Source organism: Ciconia boyciana, chromosome 7 (assembly GCF_034638445.1).
Source record: "Ciconia boyciana chromosome 7, ASM3463844v1, whole genome shotgun sequence".
NCBI classification, from domain to species: domain Eukaryota; kingdom Metazoa; phylum Chordata; class Aves; order Ciconiiformes; family Ciconiidae; genus Ciconia; species Ciconia boyciana.
The window spans coordinates 67,153,435-67,165,653 of record NC_132940.1 but is presented as its reverse complement, the minus strand read 5'-3'; the positions used below and the strand labels follow the sequence as shown (position 1 = coordinate 67,165,653).

Genomic DNA, 12,219 nt, shown 5'->3' with positions numbered 1-12,219 from the left:
CAGCAAGGCTGCTGCTTGCTCTTTCTCTTTTTTTTTTTTTTTAAATACAATCAGTTTAGTGGGCTGATATAACAGCCTGTGGGTGATCTTGCGTGCCTTTGTGTGTTACACCAAGGGTGTCCCTGAAGCAGTTTTTGCTCGGTGGCCCCAGGAAGGCCCCAGGACCCCGTGCCGGCTGGGGTTTCTGCTGCAGCGCTGTCCGCAGGGCTGCAGGCGTGACGGTGTTGCAGCTCCCTCCCGTGTGAGCGCAGACCTTCTGGAAGGGCTGGCTTCTGGGCCTGAAGTAACCAGAAATCTCTTTTTCATCCTCTCCTAAGTTCATCTTTATCACTGGCAGCAAAAGGCTAAAAACAAAAGAAAAGTTGCACGCAAGCATGTACTGAAGCAGCATTACACCAGCTGGGCCATTCAGGCATCGGGGAATCCACGAACAAAATGAGTGTTAGCAAAATTCATCACCAAAGCCAGCTCCTGATGTCATTCCCAGAGCCTGACTGCTCCCGGGAAATTGGAGAGCCTGGTGTTGGGAAGGCTACAACCCAGGAGCTGCTTTTCCTTCCGACTAGTCACAGTCTCCGGAGCCGGGGAGGAAGGCTAGCCTTAAACCCTGCGTGCTGCGCACCGGCGTGCCGGGAGAGCGTCCCCATTAACTGCATCGCTGCCGTCTCTCGCACTGGGAACAGCTTGCTCAGAAGTCCCCTCGTGATTCACCTCCGTCGGTCGTGGCGTTTCTTCTGGCTGAGGTTTTGTGCAGAAGAAGCTGTTCCGAACAGGGGCCGTTAGTGGGTTGTTTTTCATGATTATTGTTAGCTTCGTGAGTCTCGTGATTCAAGATGAACAAGCATAACAATAAACCATAGCGCATACTGATTAAAAAATGGTCTCAAAGACATTTTTCACTTCTTTCCTAAAATAGGGCATAGTCATTCAGTTTTTAGTATTTCTTTTTAATTCTGGTGACTAATTTGGAGGTCTTCCTTGATGTCTGAAGACACACGTATTTATTTAGCTTGGGTGAGATTGTTCACGATGCAACATTAATCGCATCAGCAAGTGTTTCTGTGCTGCTGAGCGCTGTACGTGTCGTGGTCTCTGTGAAGTGAAGGAAAGCATCTCCTGAACTTGATCAGTTTTGCTGTAAACAGAAGAATCATTTTGCTCTTACATTAGTGCATAACAATTATCTCTGGTGCCTCGGATGGTGACAGAGCATAGAGAGTTAAAAACCCCATTCTTTAGGATCTAGATTCTTACATAAATAATGAAAAGAAATTATTTTAGATTCATTGTATTTTCTGATAAGTCGTATAAGTTTGTACTACCCTAGAAGGATATGACTGATAAATATAAAGTAAATGTAAGGCCAGAATGTATTAAAACATAGAAAATACTCTATTTTGGCTTTGAGATTCTTTGAGAAACAGAAAGCTTTGAACTGAAACGCAGTTGTCTTCATCTCATATTTTGCAACAGATGCTGGAGTAGTTTTTCCAGCACCGTCGTTGCCTTGTGATTCCTGTAACGGTAACAGGAGTCGGGCAGTTGTACCCTCACGCCGAGCTGGCGATGCGTCGCTGCTCTGGGTGTCCCCGGCGTGGCAGTGCTGCGACTGTTGGAGACTGGGGTGATTTCGGAGGCGCGGGTCCCCCGCGCCCTTACTCGGGAGGTGCTGCGTGGCGGTGCGCTCGGCGGTGCCGGGGTGCCGGCTCGGCGCTGCCATGGGTCTGTCCGGGGGAGTGCTGCTCTCCTTCAGCCCCTACCGCATCGGCCACCCCATTTTCACCCATTCCCATGTAATTTTCTCATCCTTGAAGAGAAGCATGTGACTGTGACAGCGTTGCCACAGCTCACCGTTCCTGAGCTGAAGTGACCAGGCCATCGAAACCTGAGTTCTAACTCGCTGTCGAAAGCGGAACTCTGTATAACGTGTTCCTCATTATCTGTATTCACGTCCCTTTTTGTTTGCCCTCAAGTCAGATGCAAGATGAAGCAATGCACGTAATTATAACTCCTGGTTGGCCTCGCTAGGAGCGTGCCCGTTGATGCAGCCGGCAGTTAGTGGTAAGGTGCCCCGCACCGCGTGTTGCTGAAGACGCCCGGTCCTCCCTGGCAGGCCCTGCCGCGGCGGTCCGTCTCTCCACAGGGTGAGCAGGGGTGCGCGGCCGCTCGGGGGAGTGGGACGACGTGCCGGTTCAGAGCAGGTGACATGAATGGCTTTTTTTGTTTCTGGTAATTAAGTCCAGATTTAATCTCGCTGATTAATTTGACGTGTGTAAGGATGTGGTGGCTGTATCCAGACTCCTAGTTCGTAATTATTCACATAACAAAGCGATCATCATGTGAACGGGCGAGAGCTTTGAGGGTGTGCCCGGGCTGGGGCAGGTTAGCGAAGCGAAGTGGAGGAGCTTGTTGCCTGGAGCAAATGCTATTAGTAATAAATTAATAATAACGTTAGTACTGACCGTGTATATGCCGTCATCCATCAGGTGCTCACCAGGGTGGTCTCTTGACTCAGTTTACCCACTGCTGGGATCCAGCCGTTTCTGGGGAAAGAAAAAGCCACCCTTTGCAACCAAGGCCTTGTGGCAGCTGCTTCAGGAAGGGAAGTGAAAACCGATATATCTGATTTTAAAATTGGGAACCTTTCTAGAGGTAACATGTAGATCTAATTTAGAACCTTAGTAGTAATGAGGTGCCAGTATATTTTCCCTTGCTATAAAGTAGATGTTAAGGCATCTGACCTGCAAGAAGCTAGGCTGGGTGTCTGCTGCATCTCACGCGAGCGAGAGCTCCTCCGGGTCACTTTTCCTCCCTGAAACCATCGGCATCAGCTGAATTCAATGTTAGAGGGAAGCAGTTGCTTCCCTTGCTGAGTCATGGACGTTGCTTTTTTCTGTAGTAGTTGTTATCATGGATGATGCTAATAATCATGTTTTTAATATATATAACACTTTATATATAGATACACGTGTACAGTTAGCAATCGCCTGTCAACATGGGAGTGTTTTTCAGTGGTGTGTAGCTATCCTTTCTGCCCCTGGTACAAGTACCTCCCAGTTTTGAGTCTCAGGTGTGGGACTTGTCCTGAGGTTCAGCATGTGGCTGTCTTCCCGAGGAAAACACCCGGCAACTGCTGCATGCGGGGCGTTCTTTATTCGTATTTGGCTGCATGATCAACAGGCGCCCCAGCCTGCTCCCGCCGAAACAAGCAGGAGAAGTAACGCATAATATAAAGTCACACACGTGCGTGATGCAGGACAGAGTAGGAAGCATTTTACAGGTGAAATGTGCCTTTCTAGTGGCAGGGGACAGCGTGGGGCGGACGATTCGGAGTGACCGACCTGCCGGGCCAGCCATGCTGCCCCAGAGGAGACACTGGGTTTGTGGGAGACTGGTCTTGGTGCGATGCCATTGCCGTCGGTCAGCTGGCTCCTCTCCTGCATCACTTGGCTTACGTGCATTTGTAGTTAATCGAACAAAATGTCTTTAATGCACAAGAGTCTGATTACTAAATAGCTTTTTACTTTTTAGAAGGGTACATAGTTGTTTGTGTATAGTTACGGCCTCTTAAATGTCTTTGTATAGAAACTTAGCGTTTAAAATTAATATTCATTAGAACAAGCACATAAGACTGATTTTAATAAAAGAGCTTTTGGTTATTTCAATTCGGTTTGTTTTCTTTTTAAAAAAACCTGCTTCTCAGAGTTTTAAGTTAAATGGATAGATTACTGTTATTTTTTAAGATAAACAACTTTTTAGACTTGCATGGGAAATGTCACTTATTTTATGGTTGAAATTCCCCTATGCCAGTAGAATACAGAACTTTCTGTTTCTAAAATATATTATGTAAATGTTATGGTAAAGGAATTGTAGTAAAAACATATCCATACTATCAGAAGCAATATTTGCAACTTCAGTGATGTGGATGGATATGTGAATGCTTTGTAATACATACATCAACGGCAAAATGGATTAAATGCAGAGCAGTCCTTCCTGCCATTTTGTGTCTCTGGCTTACCAGTTGAAAGAGCAGAATAATAGCCAGTATACACATTTCCTAGTCTAGAGACAGACACTGACCTTTCCCTGTTTTAGTTTATGAATACACGCCTATCTAATGCTGTCAGATAATGCGAGTTCTGCATGTCTCCGAAGTCCCAAGTTTTGTAAAGGAGATAGATATATACCATCGGTTGTAAAAAAAGAAAAATGTCAACAGGCATATTTCTTGACTTCAAAGCTTTTTTTAATTACAGTAATAGTGGTTCATTCATAACCATCTACTCTTTAAAGGAGAGAGGGTTTATGGAATTTGCAGTGTAACTTTCTGTCTTGAAAATAGCATTACTCTAATTAATCTGAAGTAAGAAAGGATTGGGCTATGGGATTTGTACGTCAGTGCCACTACACTGTTGTTAGAAGTTGGTTCACAGTTTGATTAGGGACGTAAATCTTGGAGAACTGATTTCAAGGAAATACCTTATTTCTGCACGCTGCAGTAACGCGTGCGCAATTGGGGGCACTTACTTTACGACACTGCCTCTTTTTTCATTATTTATCCAATTTTCATGAACCGAGTACACTTGGATGTGTTAAATTCAGATGTAATGTCACAGTTAGGTGTTTCCGCTAAAACGGTTTCAGAAACTGTGAAATATATCAAGATAAGAACACGTCTGATGAGGATCTGCCTAAGAAGCCCACTGAAGTCAGTGGGAGGCTGCGCTGCCTTCCCAAGCAACTCTGTCAGAGCTAAAACAGTACAGAAATAACCTTTAAAGCACTACTACTAGTGCTACTACTACTAAAACTATGTATATTATGCGGAATATCTGGGTCATAGAAGTAGTGTTGGCGGTTTTTTTTACAAATCCGGTGTGGGACTTGCTTAGTAGTTCAATGCTAATAAGTGCCTGTAGTTTTACCAAGCTCCGTGTACGTCACGAGTCGCTGGGCTGTGGGGGGCTATGAAACACATCTCAGCTGGTGCAGTACCGGGGCGTTCCCACTCCAGAGGTGGCTGTTCTGTTCTGTGCGGCTGCCTTTGCGCTCTGCTTTCTCCCCGATACATGCGAAAGTACAAAACTGAGAGAGGGGTCTGTTTGCTTTCACGTCCTGTTGTATCGGTGTAGTGGGTACAGTTCCTACAGAGATAGAGTACAAGACTGCTTCGGTTTGTTCCGGAGTAGTTTACTAAAGAATATTCTTCTTTAACCAGTCCTTCACTGTTATGTGGCCAAGATGTTAATTAGCTCATTGTTTCTGCTTAATTTTGTGACAGCGCTATAATTATATCCCTCAATTGTGCCATAAAGTAATTGCTGTATCTTTTCCAAATTTTATGTTGAGATATGTTATTGGTAAACTTTGAATTTGGCAGAGGTGTTTTGAAAATACTGTAAGGCAGTCAGTAATTTTTGTATTTCTTTACTTAAAAGAGCCATTTGGCAATTTCAAGCTTTGAGACTGTACTGTCATTGTAAATAGAATATTGATTTTATTCCATTTCCTATCTCATTAGAGTCATTGTCATGAGGATGAATTCACGTTGTGTAATTATCTGTTCTTGCTGACAGTTCTCATGTCATTGAGACTGGCATTTTCAGCTTCCACTTTCTCTGAGCATAAAAATAGCATTCTTCACTGCCATGTTCTTCTTTAGTGTTGTGCTTTTTGCCTGTCCAGCTTTATACGTCTTTCTTTCTGAGAGACGTGTGTGAATTGAGATAGAGAAAACAGGAACATCCAGCAAACCCAGTTACAGGAAGAGTGAAAACAATGGCTCCTCAGGAGCGGTTCCCAGTGCCGTGAGACACCCCTGTTCACATACCTTATTTTTGTGTCAAAGACTGTAACGAGAAGAGGAGGAAGAACGTATCATTAACCTGGCTGTACAACATTTCTTTATAGCAGTAACGGGAAGTAATAAAAATTGAACATATTTAATCAGAACTTAGAAACCATAATCACATGGTCCCTTCTGTCTTAGTTTCACTTTCTTGGGCATTTTCAGGTAACCTTTCCATTGATTTGTGAAGTTGTTTCTTAATCGTTTTCATTGACCCAGCTCAGCAGACAACTAAGTCATCTCTCTTACCCTCTTTAGGAATGACTTCTCAGTGTTATTTCTCTCTTTTGCCTTTTCTGAGAATCACTTTAATTTGCTTTCAATATTTTTAGCTTCATTTTCCTTGTATTCCCAATAATCAGTGAAGGCAAGGTTATGCTTTGTCCAAACCGATGTTGCAAGAGTCCCCAGACAAGTAGCAAATACTTTCACATTTTAAAAGGTGAACTTAAAAAACCACCCGTGGATTAGGAACAGCCTTTAGTGCTGAATGGCCTGCTAGATGGAGTCTGGAAACTGTCAGCCCCCAAATAAATTTTAATTAAAAAAACCCCATTATTAAAAATCAGCTCAACCCCTTTCCTGTCATCTCACTATGGTTCCTCTCTCTGGATTTGTTGCAGTCTTTCCCAGCGTATCAGGGACAGCCCTGAGACACATCCCATGTATCTGCTGGGGATTTTCCAGTCAGTGGTATCCTGTAGTATTTGAGGCTTACTGGGGACTCCTTATTGACTTGGAATATCACCAGAGAATTTCAAAGTGAGGGGAAAATAGTTTAATGCAGATTAAAAAACTATAATTCTGTGCTAACATCTTCCTTTATTTAGTGGAGATATTGAAGATACACCTCTGGTCTGAAGTCAGTCTTTATTTTTGCTAGAAGGCTGTTTTTAAAGCTGACATTGCTGGCTATGTTTTCAGGTAGGTAACAAATTCTGGCAAAACAATTTTTCTTCAAGTAACTGTGCAGACAAAATATACATCTAGCATTTCTTCACATTCAGAAGATTTACCTCTGAGGCATCACAGCTCCTCGGAGTAATACTTATCTTTTTGTAGCTGGCAGCCTGAAGAATGAAGGGTGAAATTCAGCCTTGTTTAATGCAGTTACAGGTATGTCACTGACCTCAACAGGAGCAGGATTTCGCTGCAAGTGGCTAGTCCCTCTCCAAATAGAAAACTTATTACAAAGCTATGAATAAAACATAGTTTTGTGACTTTTACCAGGAAGATTACTCCTTTCACTACATGCGAGCACAATAGTTTTAATTTGTTTTCATTTTGTATGTTGCCTTCATGCTATCTTTCTTTCCTCCTAAGGGGTGACCCCTCTTGTAATGAGAGTGAAATTAAATATTTTGTTTTGAAAATGTGGCCTTTAACTTGCTTTGGCTTTAGCATGTAAAATATATGAATTGCTGCTGTAACTCTTTTTGGTGTTTGGAAAAATCAATGGTTGGTATGGATTGTATACCAAAGTGATGAACAGGAGATAATCCCTGCTTAGAGCTGTTTCACAGCTTTGTTGTAGAGAGCTCTTACTGCCTGCGTTGGCATCGCCCTCTCCTGAGGGTCTCTCAGGGAATAAATGTTCATAACAAAAGAACACTCGGAAGTCGTTATTTTGTGCTGTGCAAGAGCCACGGTAGAAGGAAGCGGATACACCTATCATCTGTACCTGTGGAGGACAGAGTGAGTTGCGGTACACCTTGGCTGGAGGCTGGGTGATGTGTTTTAGGCTTCTGAAAGCTCTCTGATGTGAAGGGCAGTCCCACACAGGGCGGCTGGGGATGCCTGGAGCCTGTCCCACCGGGGTGCCCAGGTGGGCCTGCTGGCACGTGGCCGTGGGCAGGCGGCATCGTGAGGTCCTGGCGTATTGTTCTGTGCTTTCGAATCTCTTGGTGCTAACCCATCACAGTTAGGTAGCGTGGCACCGGTGGGAGAACCAGACTTGTTTGCCTGAGCAGTTGTTCCGGGACGAGTTTTCAAGACCCGAGTCTCTGCTGCGTATCCCCAAGGGCTGATCAGTAGTGACTGCTGGCACGGGGTGACTCTGACTTTTGAACTTCAGGCAGTTGAAGCAAATGAGTATCGGTGTTTACCAAGAAGACACCGAGCTGTTAACTTGTGCTTGCAAGTAATTATGCGCAGTTGTTTGTCTCCTGCTAGCGGGGATTAAAAACGTGGGCATGATTAGAAGTGTCCTGGCAAGGAAACCGTAGCGCCTGTTATAATCTTATTAGCTGTATTAGGTGTGCTTTACTTCTCCTGTAGTTTGTTGTTCTGATCACTGAGGCCCTGGAAAAAGACTCCTCGTAGATTTTCCTCACTCTGGGTTTGCATCCACGCTGACCAGCATCGCTCCCCAAGACGTGTTTGCCATGACAGCGTCAGTGACGCCGCTTTGGGGAGCGGTGGTGGTGGGGAATACGAAGGTCATGGAGCAGTGTCTTTAGAAAGACAGGCGTGTGAACAACCTTCCCCCCAACGCAGGCGGGCGGGACGCTGCTGGGGGTTGCGGTGCTGCAGGAGCAGTCCCGTTGTCGGCGTTGCCCACGGCTCCGGTGTCCTGCAGCGTGCTCTGCGCTCCGGGCTGCTCCTGTAGGGTCTCTGGGCTGGGACAAGAGTTACGGTTTCTTACAGAGCTCTGTTTACACGGGGCACCGGCCTTGTGTGGCACAGCTGGGCACCTGAAACTTGTCCCGACGAAACACCTGCTCCACCTTGGCGTCCGAGGGGAAAGGTTTACCCTCTCATTTCTAGATGCTAAACGCCTGGGTGTTTTTTAAGTGGATGGCGTTTATCACGAAGCTTGTAGTTCACCTGCAGTATGTTAATGGGAGGAAGCAAGCAGAGTGCTGAGTAATCAGTCTCTGCTGGAAGGGGCAGCGCACATGTGCGGGCACGGTATTTCCTGAGGTCCTGCCCGGGTACAGGACCGGTTTGCGGTGACCCCAGGTGCCTGTCCGGTAGCGAGGAGGGCTCCGGCCGAGGCACGCTTGCGGTCTGGGGCCGTCAGCTGCGGCACAGGGCCCAGCCGGTCCCGCGAACAAGCGGCGCGGCGGGGCTCTCCTTCAGAGAAGCAAGCGCCGGCGGGAGCGGAGGGGTGGTGCCGGCCGCGCCGCCGCCTGACCCCGGGCGGTAGCAACCGCACGGTAACGCCGCGCCGTACCGGGCTCCCGGCGGGGCGGCGGGCCCGGCGTTCCGCGTCCGTGCGGGGAGCCCGTACCTGCGGGCCGCGGCCGGCGGGGGGGGCGGCTCGGCGGGGCGGGGCGGCGCGCAGGCGGGCGGGCCAGCGGACGGTACCATTCCCCGCGCCGCGCGTGGGCGCTCCGGCGGCGGCGGCGCCGCCATGGGCCGCCCCCCTCGCTGCATGCCGGGTAGCGCCCGGGCCCTCCCGCTCGTCCTCCGGCGGCCGGGCGAGCCCCGGCGGGCGGGCGCGCTCGGCGCTCGGGGCAGCGCGGCCGGCGTCTGACAGGCGCGACCTTTCATAAGACGGCCCCCGCCATTGGCTTCCTGCCCGGAGTATCGCTGCAACGCTATCTGCGATTGGCTCGCTCCCGATCATGCCTGGCTCCGCACGGGGAAGCGGCCCCTCTCCTCGCAGCCCGGCGGCGGCTGGCGTGAGTGCCCTGCGCGGGACGGCGGCGGCTCGGCGGGACGCCCCGAAATGCCGCCCGGTGAATTGTAACGTGTCTCTTCTCTCTACAGGTTGGTACTAAGAAGTGCCTTTCCTGACGTCTCTGCTGCTTGGGACCGCTTCTAGAGCAGCCGCTGCTTTTTGCCTTGCTTGCTGCCAGCTAGACTGCGACGACAGCGCATCCGCCCGCCACCTCTAGCCAGACACCCCCACTGCCGCCCAAAACCGAGAGAAAGGCGCGATCGGGCCTTGCCGTAGGCTGCTTTACTGTAAAAATAAAAGTTTGCTGAGAAGGTCAGATATCTTCTGCCCGAAAATCAAGGAGAGGAGGAAAAACAAAAAAAAAAATCCAATCCCGATCGTTGCTCTAAACTGCTGCATCTGTCTATGCCAAACTAATCGATACCGATTGCACCACAAAACCCCGTTGCAAATTCAGCTGCGTGGAGATTACCTTTCAGACAACTTTACTGAAAGCAGCTTGGAAATCCCGTGTCAGAGGGTCTGCCACGTTTTCATGCTTGCATTGAGGGCTCCGGTTGGCACTCAGGATGGGTTACTGAGCGCACGAGGCTAGTCCCGGGCCACACGTTCACCTTGCTGGTAATCCTAGGATTTCTCTAAGTGCGAAACCTCTGTCACTTAGCAGTGTCACGCTCTGAACTCCTGGTGGCACGTCTTTTCCTTGAGATCGCGGCCACCCGATTTTACACGTACTTTTAAAATAGGGAGTGGGGGAAAAAAAGTATTCTGGAGGTGGCGCTTTCATCATTTCCAGTTTATCAGTTCAGCTACTCGTTTGTCTGTTTTATTGAAAATTTTAACTACCTGTAAAATCTAAAGATGGCTGTTAGTGTCACGCCAATTCGGGACACAAAATGGCTAACGCTGGAAGTGTGTAGGGAGTTCCAAAGGGGGACTTGCTCACGACCAGACACGGAATGTAAATTTGCACACCCATCGAAAAGCTGCCAAGTTGAAAACGGACGCGTAATCGCCTGCTTTGATTCATTGAAAGTGAGTAAATATTATATTATTTTCAAGGATATGCAGTTAATGAAAGAAGCAGTTGTAGCCAGAGAAACCCTGCAGCCCGAAAGGGAGCAATTGCTGGCTGCCAGCAGTGGGATGTTTTGCTGCTTTTATTTTATTGATGCTTGTTGATTTGTTTTGCTGTTTTCCTCGGGGGAAGGATAGGGGGAATGAAGGAAAAATACTCCTGGCGGGGCTCGGATCCTCCGGTAATGGCTACAGTGACCGGTTCTTTGCCTCCAAATTATTCTCTGCCCGTAGCTGGAATAAAGGGCACTTCACGTAGAAACAGCAAAGTCACTGTAAGGATTCTTTGTTTTTAATAGCACAAACCACGTAAGCAATATGAGGATTTGTTTCCATCTCGTAACTACCAGCGGGTTGTTGGTGTCTCTAGACAGCTGATGGTGAATCTTAGAAGAGTGTTTTCCTCCCGGGGTTATTTGGGTGTCTGTGAGCACCCTGCTTGTATTTCTGTGCTTGGAACTGCTGTGGTTATCCTGCCTTTTTCACAAATGCACTTGCTCGAGGGAAGGACAACGCTTAGCAGAAGGCAAGGTGCCTCTAGACGTGCAAGCAGGGCTGTAGCAGGGAGGCTACAGCCTCACTGTGATTTTTAGGAGGCATATGTGAGTTGGGCGCTGTAAATGTATGGCTGCTGTTTTACTGTAGCTGTAGTTTCAGTAATAGGTGTTAAACGTGTGGATCCCAGTGCCTTCCCTTCATATTTTTATGAATTAAATAGTCTTAACATTTAAAATACTCATCCCACAAACAGTACAGAATTAATTCAGTAGAGTCATAAAAAAATCAGAAGTTGGGAAACAGAAATATGTCTGTCAGGTTTTTTTCTACAGTATAATTTTCTCTTCTTGGGACCAAATCCCGGGAAGCGGAGTAGAGCCCGAGTGCGTGGAGCTGGCTCACGGCAGAGACGTGCTCCGGGGAGGCAGTTGTAGCTGTAAGCAGCTACTGCCGGTCGCGTGTGCAGCCAGGCCCGATCGCAGCGGGAGCTGGGCAGGAAGTGGGTTTGTAGCGGTTTTATATAAATCCTGCAATGCTCCTGCGTTTAAAAATGTGTCTTGTCGCAGGTCAGGGGTAGAGGGTGAACCTTTAAAATGCTCTCGGGCCCGAAATACCCAGCCCCACCACCCCCAGCCATGTTTTAACTTATGGGTATTGAAATGTTTTTGTTTGTGTTGCTCAAATTTATTTTAAAATTACAGTAATTATAATGGGGGGGGCGGGGGGGGAGAAAAATACGTTTTAAAACGTGGAAATAAAATGTTTCTATGCCTTAAAAGAGTGTTGGAGTTAGGAGCAGAGCCGGGGGCCGCCAGCGCCGATGGGGAGTCCCGGCCCCGAGGCGTCACCCTCGGCGGAGGAGCGGCCCAGCGCCTCTGCCCGCCGCGGCCACCGGCCCTGGGTGGCAGCGAGCCCGCCTGACGCTTTCTCTTGGCGGTGAGGCGTGGTGTGGTGTTGGCGCGGGCCAGCCGCCGCTGCGAGGATGCCGCACCGCGGGCACCGCCGCAGCCGCCCCGCTGGTGTGTTGGCAGCGACGGAGGCTGCGTGGCCTGCTGCAGCGGGGACGGCCGTGCTGCGCGCTGCACCCGCGGCGGCATACCTGCCGGAAACGCGGGCCTGGCCTGGGAGACTTAAACCTGCCTCTGCGTGAGAGGGTGTGAACGTGAAGACG

General features: G+C 48.4%; 1 protein-coding gene across 17 annotated transcripts in view; it reads left to right on the top strand.

Annotated features, from left to right (window-relative positions):
- The window catches only part of MBNL1 (muscleblind like splicing regulator 1), a 111,429-nt gene that overhangs the window by 19,201 nt on the left and 80,009 nt on the right, over positions 1-12,219 (top strand). For 12 of the 17 annotated variants that reach the window (XM_072868593.1, XM_072868592.1, XM_072868603.1 and 9 more), the window contains exon 2: positions 9,563-10,508. The exons of 3 other annotated variants lie outside the window; for them this stretch is intronic. In XM_072868593.1, coding sequence (XP_072724694.1) covers positions 10,335-10,508 — 174 coding nt within the window. In that variant the 5' untranslated portion in view covers positions 9,563-10,334. Of the gene's footprint in view, positions 1-9,203; positions 10,509-12,219 lie in introns of those variants that run through there. 2 more of the 17 variants (XM_072868591.1, XM_072868607.1) reach the window with 2 other exon arrangements.